The 9,588-nt window shown below is 35.4% G+C and overlaps 2 protein-coding genes across 6 annotated transcripts; both read right to left on the reverse strand.

Moving 5' to 3' along the window:
- Window positions 1–1,958: 1,958 nt before the first annotated feature.
- On the reverse strand, window positions 1,959–6,006 carry LOC145789188 (uncharacterized). 5 transcript variants are annotated; one of them, XR_014341795.1, is made up of 8 exons: window positions 5,945–6,006; window positions 5,546–5,752; window positions 5,376–5,465; window positions 5,103–5,189; window positions 4,735–5,026; window positions 4,566–4,613; window positions 3,094–3,160; window positions 1,959–2,228 (listed from the first exon to the last, which is right to left on the reverse strand). XR_014341795.1 is itself a non-coding variant. In XM_082891034.1 (7 exons), the coding sequence occupies exons 1-6, from the start codon at window positions 5,984–5,986 to the stop codon at window positions 4,597–4,599; spliced, it is 735 nt and encodes a 244-aa protein (XP_082747160.1). In that variant the 5' UTR covers window positions 5,987–6,006; the 3' UTR covers window positions 1,959–2,228; window positions 4,566–4,596. The 5 variants fall into 5 exon arrangements, 3 of the variants coding, with proteins under 3 accessions (XP_082747160.1, XP_082747159.1, XP_082747158.1); XR_014341794.1 differs by having other exon boundaries at window positions 4,706–5,026; XM_082891034.1 differs by lacking the exon at window positions 3,094–3,160.
- A 7-nt stretch (window positions 6,007–6,013) lies between these two features.
- LOC114268718 (uncharacterized) lies at window positions 6,014–8,848 on the reverse strand. Its single transcript, XM_082889865.1, has 2 exons — window positions 6,207–8,848; window positions 6,014–6,125 (listed from the first exon to the last, which is right to left on the reverse strand). Exons 1-2 carry the CDS (start codon window positions 8,846–8,848, stop codon window positions 6,014–6,016), a joined length of 2,754 nt encoding a protein of 917 aa, XP_082745991.1.
- Window positions 8,849–9,588: the final 740 nt, after the last annotated feature.

Consider the following 9,588-nt stretch of genomic DNA (forward strand, 5'->3'; position numbering starts at 1 on the left):
CTTTTCTTATTTAAGAGCTTAATTAATTGCTAATTTGTGAACCACTTGTCATTTTATTTACTATTACATCTCTATTTGAGTTTTAAATTTTTTCATAATTGGGTAATAAAATCGTCTGTGTCACTTTTATGCCATATTCAATACAAATTGTGGGTATATTTGGTTTGAGTTTTGGAGATGAGTTTTAGAGATAAAAAGTACGAAAAGTTGTTTGGTTTGGCTTTTTTCAAAAGATGTTTTTGAAAAGGGAAATGCTAGGTTTCATGAAGAATTTTCATGAAAACTGTCATGAAAACCATCTGCACCGTTAGATCAGGTATGTGTCTCATGATCCAATGGTGCAGATGGTTTTCATGACAGTTTTCATGACAATTTTCATGAAACGTAGCAGGACCCTTTGGAAAATTATTTTGAGAAAGAGTTTTGGAAAAAGTGATTGATTTGATGTGTATGAGAGAGAGATTTGTTTGGAAAACTTGTAAACCAAACAAGTTTTGGAAATTTTTTTTGGAAAAATTTGTTTGGTTTGATTACTTTTGAAAACTTATTTGTAGAGAATTTTTCCTAAAAATTTTTGGGAAACACAAACCAAACAAAACCTGTGTGTTTACATACATATTTGTATATATATATCTTTATTCATACCAAATAAAAATAAAAATAAATAAAATTTAACACCAGAATTACTATGCATAAAATTCATACAAAATGATGTGATAATTGTATTTTTACAATCTTGAACCACAATGGTGGGCTTTGCATTGAAGTGAGAGGATCATAAAAGGCCATGTTGTTTTGTATGGAAAATTCTATTTTAAAAAACAAAAAATTAGCTTGATCGGACACTAAGTGCCACTGAGTCTGATTACATTTGTATAAAAAATAATTAACAAATAGTATAACTTTCAAATGTAGTCGAGCAATTTTTTTTAGACAAATGAGATCTAAATAACTAAATTTTTGGTATGAATGATCTTTTAGGAGGATTATACAAAATGAATGATTCGGATCCCTACAACAGATGAACAATGTGGTTTGCATCACAACTACAACAAATGAATGGTTTCGATCACTACAACAAATTTTAGAGAAAAAAATTTAGAAACAAAATATTTTAGTTTCATACAAAAAATTTATTATTATTATATTTTTAGTGATAAAATTAAACATTTAATAATAAATTGTTACCTTTTTGGAACAATTTTTTGTCAAAAAATAAACCCAACACCAAATTATTTTATTTCTAAAAATACATTAACTACACTACTAAAAAAAATACTTTTTGCGACCGCCATAAACCGTCGCAAATAATAAAAAAACAGTCGCAAAAGACTTTTTGCGATGGCCCATGCGACGGCAAATGGGGGTCGCGAATATGGGGGTGGCAAATACTTTTTGCGACGGCAAAGCAACGGTCGCAAATTATTTGCGACCACCTAAACTACTTATGGCGACCCCTATTTTGCCGTCGCAAAAAACAAAGAAAAATACTAACATGATCTTTGGCGACCATCTTGTTACCGTCGCAAAAAATTAAAAATAAAAATAAAAATAAATAAATAAACAAATTGTGAAACATTAAAGCCCTTTTACCTATCCAGCTGTTTATCAAACAAATTAGACAAATCAAACCCACAGCTAACCTCTAGATATTCTTCCTATTTTCGTCAAATATTAAAGCTTGAACAAAATAAAAACAAAAAATGTCACAATTAAACAATTACTTTTAATATGTGAAACTTTTTTTCATCATATTCCAGTTGGGGTAATATCTGTCAAAACACTTCCAGTATACAATACTACTAATAGAACTTATAAAAGGCATGTCAATGAAGCACAAGCATTTCAAAGCCCAAATGATGAACTAAAGGTTTAAGATCTAACACGAGGCCTTTAAAGGACTGGGAACATCATTGTGAGAAGACATAAAAATGCAATCAAGTAAAGACAACCAAACATGCAGAACTAAGCTTCTTATGGAGCTCATCCAATTCCGATTGATAGCATAAGAAACCACATGTGTTAACAGCATTAAAATCCACAAGCAAAAATAAAGGTGAATAACCAGTAGCAACAATAATTCTTTGTTCTCACATGATAAAAAAATCTTATTCCAATCTCTAATCAGAGTAAGAGGGGAAGGGGAATGGAGGCAGGATAAGACAAATCATTGCTTACTTCTAATATCCATACTACCCTTGTTTTTTACCGGTCATACCTGCAACCACCTGCAAAGATGCAATCTGAATAATTAAATTAGTTAAAATTACCCGTGCACAAAATTCTTCCATCAGGTACATATATATTTGAAGTAGTACATAAAATGCCCGTAACGTAAAAAATCACTTTCGAAATGTTGAAATGCATAAAAAAAAACCTTAGGGGTAAAGTACATGGTTTTTATAGGGGAAGAATCCTAGTAATTTTTCTAGGCAAGACATCAAAAAGGAGCCCAAAACTCCAGTTATCAAGATCTAGAGAAAGCAGCTGGGAAGCACTAGGGTCTACAAAAGGCAGCTATTGGAAGATGCCTAGTGATTACAATAACATCCTAATCTCATCACACCAGCACCAAATATAATATAAGGCCCACCATTTGATAAGTCATACAGTTAATAAAATTGGGTCTCATAATTTTTTTTACACTAACTACTTATCAATAAATTTTTTAAGAATACCACGTGCTAACACAAATAAATGAGCAACAAATGATTTTGGTGCAAAGAGATCCCTAAATTGTATGCTACGCCAACGAAAATTTTAAACCATTTATCGATCAGAGTATAATTCCATTTCATCATCAAAGTACAACCTTCATAATCCACTAAAGCAATTTTTCCCATATTTCCTAAAGCAAAGTATGCAAGTCTGTTGCAGTATTTTATCATCATCAAATAGATCTTCAAAATTGTAAAGATCAAACAAGTAATATGGAGTACAGAATTTGATACCTAATAACATGAATATAATTTCCTACAACAATTGATTGTGCCATATTTTCAACTATATAGCATTAAAAAAAGATCTCTTACCGCCATCATAGTTGAGAAAATGAAACCTGTGGGAACAATAATGAAGAACTAAAATACATACCATATGCAGTGGTGGCAAATGGAAGGCGAACAACATGCTTCAACTTCTGGCTGAAAACATAGTAACCCTGCAAAATGGATGAGCATTTCACATCTAATCTAAGTAAGCAAACAAAAGTATTAGAGATCCCAACACCAATACACAATAAGAGAAACAAATCTGGTTCCTTGTTCCAGCTATAAATTACCCCTCTCCTCCCCAAAAAATAATTGATTGTGGATCAGGAGTAGTTTCATCCCTTAATATAACATAAGCCATTCATCCCTTAATATAATAAAATTAGGGTTAAATAGGTAAGGGACCAACAAATACACAAAAACTAGACAGCAGATCTAGTAGATACACAGCATAGAGGCACAAAGTGAAGCAGAGTTTGCTCCCAGCCAATGGTGGCAGGCCAGAAGATGTTACGCAAACCAGCAAAGCAAGATAGATACATAGAAACACAGACAGGACAGAAACCAGCATACTACCACTGAGACAGATAGATACATAGCCAGCACTGGAGCAGGTAATACCCAAGCCAGCAAACCAGCACACCAGCAGACTCCAAAAGCCACCCAAAACACCAAAACATCAACCAGCCAATGACAGAACAAGTCACAGCAAATGGTGGCAGACCAAGGTACCAACTAGTTAGTAGCCCTCAACTGCAGACCTTAAACTGCTGCAGATACAGAAATACGCAATAGCAGAGCTTGCACAAATAGATACAGTACAACATAGCTATGAAGACAGCAGTGTTGTAGCAGAACAATCAGCACCAGAGCAAGCACCAAGGTAAAAGACACCAAAGTGATAATATTCACCACACACAAGCAGCCCCAACACAGATTACCAGATTACAGATGTACCAGGTAACAACATAAACACCATAAAAGCATAATACAACACAGATGCAGCAGAGCAACAAACAGAAGCAGGGGCAAACACACTTAACAGCAGAGGGATAAAAGGTGATTCCATAGATAATGTTGTTAGTATTTATTAGGATTAGAAATAGTTTTACAACATAAATTATAACTTATAAAAAATTTCTTCAATTTAATGATAAATATCGACAACTTCAAACGACTTATTTGAAATCATTGATAAGAGGTGGAATCTTCAGACGAGTTATTTGAAATCCAAGTTTACAATTATTTTTTTGTTATGCTAATTAATTAATTTTTGATGGCGAATTGATCGACCCATCTTAACACAAAAAACAAAAAAACACGAGAGTGATCCTCATTTGACTTGAATTTCATTCAACCCAAGTTGAAATAACATTACAGAAGCTTATGGAAGTGAGGCTAGCATGTTTAAAGTATCTACTAGATCAGGAGTAGTTTCATCCCTTAATATCACCCTTCCCACTTTCTGTACTGCCCATAAATTTTCACATACGCATGCATACATACATGTGGTTTATACATACACCTGCATGCACATATCATAAATACATGCAGAAATATAGTAGAGTGGCATACCTATTCATTTTCTTTTGAAGCTTGCTGCCCACTAGATGCATCTGACACCTACAATATGTTAGTATAATGTGTTAATAATTTCCATATGTATATATGCAAATTGATAAAACGTAAAATTCGTCAATTTGTAAGTATTGCACCTCTCTCAAGCTCATACTCCCAGCCATACCCTGTGACTCTAAGAACAAAACACGTGCCGTTAGGTTCTTGATCATCGTAGTGAACCTAGACTCAACGTCTTGTGTCACACGCTGTGTGATCTCATCAATAAATGAAGGGGCTGCTAATGATTGGGATGGGCCGCTTCCTCGCGCATACACCGCACTCCAGGGCACTCCTCTCCCATAGGTCTTGCAATACCCATGTCCATCCTTCCCAAGGATTTTATGGTAAATCCCATCGCAATACTCAATCGTATGTTGCTCCTTAGGAACTTTCCAAAGATGCGCATTATATTCCTCCTACATTTTGAAAACATAAGGACAATGTTTAGTAAAAAGCAAAATATGTGTAAAAACATGTAAACCATAGACATACCACAATTGCTACCACATCAGGATCATTCAGGTTGTGTTCCCTCTTCCAGAGACTCATCTTATCTATTCGCTCTCCTTTATGTGTCATCTGCATTTTTTTGCAAGTTAGGAGCTCAAGTCTTCACAACATAATAAGTAAAAAATGCAGCACTAGGTGCAGCCACAACTGCAGCCACAAGTGTCACACCAAGTGCACTAGGTGCGTCTGCGGCTGCAGCTACAGCAGCAATTGTAGTCACAGATGATGCCTTAGGTGCAACCACAAGATCAATACATTGAAACGAATATCTGAGAAAGATGTCCTTCCGGTCGTATGTGGAGGCCCACGAAATCCCCGATTAGAAGAATTCTTCTTAGCAATCGCCTATAACATTGGTTAGAATATCAAACATTAGTTATTTATCATTAAAACATTAATTAAAATTTTATAAATAATACATATACCTGCACTTCTTTACTCGCCCAATATTGTACAAGTTTCCTCCACTGGGTTGGCACTATGTTACTAGGTACTCTAGAAGCAATGTCCGGATCATTCTTGAATGGAACCCAATACTTGGACTTTGTCTTGCTTTTATGATCTTTCCACGATGTCCTACAAAGTCGCATGCAAACCTCCTTGAATTCATCTGGACAGTATACCAAGTTGTCCTACAAAGCACAAATTGAAAGCCAATTTCATCCTCATAATTATAGAGCATACACAAATGCACAAGCAAGCTAATAATTAATAACTAAACACAATTAACAAGAAATCATAAATCAAATAACTAATAACTTGGAAAAATTCAAAAATCTAAGCATAAACCCTAACCGTAATTAGCAAAAGGGAAAACTATATACCTTCACCTCTTGCCAAATATTCTCCTTTATATCAACATGCATCACATTCCAACTGAGATATGTAAATGTCTAAATACATACATGGTCCTTAAACCAAGTGTAGAATGTTTCGAAATGCTCAGATTGAATTTGATGATCGCTTGCACGTGGCATTTTGCTCTTAATGACTTCAAGGTGTTTGCTGTGTAAATTGGAAGAGAATAGTAAATATCATATAGATTTCACTTTAGAATTTTACAATACTAGGAAAGTGATAAATTACCTTATGAACGGTGCAACTGAACTTGTGTTGAACAACACATATCGGTGACACTGTTGTAATTCATTATCATTAAGATAAAATGTTGTACTTTCGCCTACAGCTCGACCCATGTTGTTATCACCTTCATTGTTTCTCCTCGGTCGATTAGATTTGGTTTCCACATCAAGGAGATAGCGAGAACAAAAGTTCATGCATTCTTCCATCAAATACCCCTTAGCTATTGAGCCCTCTGGATGAGCTCGATTACGCACATATTGTTTCAATGTAAGAAGAAACCTTTCAATCGGGTACATCCATCGAAACTGTATTGCTCCAGCGATCAAAGCTTCATCAGCAAGATGTATAGGCAAGTGTTCCATTATGTCAAAGAAAGATGGTGGAAAAGTTTTTTCAAGATGACAAAGAGTTATTGCTATACGATCCTGAATATATTCCAAATCACTTGTACGATTCACTTTGGAGCACAATTGTCTAAAAAAAGTGCTCAACTCAATCAATGGTTCAATCACATTCTTAGGCAAGGACCTCCGTATAGCTAAAGGAATAAGTTGTTGCATCAAAATATGACTATCATGGCTCTTAAGACCCCAAATACTTCTATCTTGTAAGCGCACATGTCGCGAGATATTGGATGCATAACCGTCTGGTACTTTTACTTCCTTGAGTACTTTGAGAAACATATCTTTCTCATCATTGATCATTGTGAATTGTGCAGGAGGTACATAAACTTTATTGAACCCTCTTGACTGCAAGTGCAATGGTTTTCTGATATTCATTTCTTGTAAATCACGTCGAGCATTCACATTATCTTTGGATTTTCCTCCAACTCCTAGTATTGTCCACGATATATTATCGCAGACATTTTTCTCTATGTGCATCACATCGAGATTGTGTCTTATTAAGTTGTGCTCCCAATACGACAATTCATAGAATATACTTTTTTTCTTCCAATTATGGCCTTTTCTTCCGTTATTTTCCCTCTCTTCTTGTCTCCTGAACATTTCCTTCAGGTCATTCCTCTTGTACTGACTAAGGACACCTTCTGATTCCAACTGATGCAACGTCTCAGATCCAGATAAAATTTGAGGTTTTAGTCTCCATTCTCGACTACCATCAAATGATACTTTATCCTTTCGAAATTTATGATTAACTGGTAAGAAACGACGATGACTCATGTATGAATACTTCCTACCATGCTTCAACCAATATGATTGAGTTTTCACATTGCAGCAAGGACAAGCATATTCACCTTTCGTACTCCATCCTGATAAGTTGGCATAGGCAGGAAAGTCACTGATTGTCCATAACAAAGCTGCATGCAATTGAAACATTTCATTGGTTGATGCATCAAATGTTTGTTCACCTTCATCCCATAATTCCTTCAACTCTTCAATCAATGGTTGCAAATACACATCGATCTTATCGCCAGGTCCTTTTGGCCCATCAATCAGCACAGACAAAATCAGATTTGGTTGTTTCATGCACATCCATGGTGGTAAATTATACGGAATCAACACAATTGGCCAAGTGCTATGAACTATATTCATTGATCTAAATGGGTTGAATCCATCTGTTGCTAACCCAAGACGTACATTACGACTATTACTAGCAAAACAAGTGTTTCGCCGATCAAAGTCCTTCCATGCGAGGGAGTCAGCAGGATGCCTTAACACACCATCATCAACTCGTTCTTCCGCATGCCATCTCATGAGCTTTGCCGTTTTCGATGACATAAACAATCTCTGCAACCGTGGCTTCAAAGGGAAATACCTCATCTGTTTTGCTGCTACCCGTTTACCAGATTCCCTTTCATCATTTCCAACACCACCATTTTGTTTCCATCTAGAACTACTGCATATAACACATTTATCAAGCTTTGTATCCTCTTTTCTGAACAACATACAACTATTGGGGCAAGCATCAAAAGTCTCATATGTGAAACCCAAATCTGTAGTAACCTTCTGAGCTTGATAATATGAGCTTGGAAGTTTTGTGCCCGTAGGAAAAGCCTCATTCAAAAGTTCAAGTAACATGTCAACGGACTTGTCAGTCCATTGATTGAGCACCTTCATATGCAAAATTCGAACAATGAATGATAATGAAGTAAATTTGTGACACCCCGGGTACAGATCAGTTTGTGCATCTTCCAAAAGTTTAAAATATTTCAAAGTTTCGTCATTTGCCCCTATCTGAACCGGATCATCTTCCTCTACATGGCTTGGATCACTTGCCCCTGCTTGGGCAGGATCACTTGCCCCTGCTTGGTCTGGATCACTTGCAGTTGGTTCATCATTCTCAACACCCATATGTGGAATTCCCAGGGCCTCTTGTACCATCCCAACCACATCATCTCTAGTCACTGAATCCGCCATTAATGTTTGGTTTTCTTGGTTACCATGTAATTGGACATAGGATTCCCCATGATGAATCCAATTTTTGTACTTTTTTACGAACCCATTGGAAATAAGATGCTCCCTTACAACCTCTCGTGAAAAATTGTATTGATTACTACAAAATCGACATGGACAACTAATCGATAAACTTTCATCTCTATTTTTGTATGCAAATCTCAAGAAATTATCAATCCCATTCACGTATTCAATTGACATCCGATTTGGCAAATCAATCCAATTCTTGTCCATCTTTCTATTTCTTTAACTGTTTTTGTACACATCCATAAAAAGAATGAGTTTGCAAAGTATCACAATAACAATTGCATATTATAGTTCAAAAAGTATCACAATAACATTGACATTGCACCAATAGGAAATGTGATATGCATGATTGGCCTGCAAGAGAATGTAATGTTTTCTACTTTAAGGAGATTCTCTATTTCGACTGCTTTACCTTAATATGAATTGCAAAAGAGTATTCAGACCATAGTTATAAATATCAGCCTAGACTAATACACTCAAGTATATTTATAGGAATGAAAATCAAGTATATTAATAGGAATGAAATTTGGAGGTTGTTTATAGGTTGTTTGTTTGTTCAGTTCTCAAATCCATTTATTGATTTGGGATTTGGGTTTTCCTTAGTGATGTTAGCGGATCAGTAGGTTAGGTTAGAACAGCTGGGCAATCAACGCTTCTCCATAAGCTCGAACCCCAAACCTAAATAGATAGTGAGAATCAGGCATATCTTTTTTGTAATCCTTGTTTTTTTTAAGACCAATAGCAAGATTTCACACAGTTTTCCATTGGTGATGACTACTTACTACCAGGCTAAAAAATGTAAGATGGTAAAATCAGCCACCACATTTGGTTCAGTGTCTAAATGCTCCATACTACAACTTCACAACTACATTGTAAGAGAGATATATATATAATAAAATAAAATTCAACATATTGGTAGCAAATATATAAGCTCTATAGTAGACTGT

The sequence above is a fragment of the Camellia sinensis genome, chromosome 10 (assembly GCF_055761805.1).
Source record: "Camellia sinensis isolate YWXY chromosome 10, ASM5576180v1, whole genome shotgun sequence".
In the NCBI taxonomy this organism is placed as follows: Eukaryota; Viridiplantae; Streptophyta; class Magnoliopsida; order Ericales; family Theaceae; genus Camellia; species Camellia sinensis.

Coding starts and splice junctions, on each gene's coding strand:
- LOC145789188 (XM_082891032.1), bottom strand. CDS start 5,986: ATGCATGTTGATATAAAGGAGAATATTTGGCAAGAGGTGAAG. Junction 5,466..5,545: donor GGGCGAGTAAAGAAGTGCAG/GTATATGTATTA, acceptor CCAATGTTATAG/GCGATTGCTAAGAAGAATTC. Junction 5,027..5,102: donor CTGATGTGGTAGCAATTGTG/GTATGTCTATGG, acceptor TTCAAAATGTAG/GAGGAATATAATGCGCATCT.
- LOC114268718 (XM_082889865.1), bottom strand. CDS start 8,848: ATGGACAAGAATTGGATTGATTTGCCAAATCGGATGTCAATTGAATAC. Junction 6,126..6,206: donor TCAGTTGCACCGTTCATAAG/GTAATTTATCAC, acceptor CAATTTACACAG/CAAACACCTTGAAGTCATTA.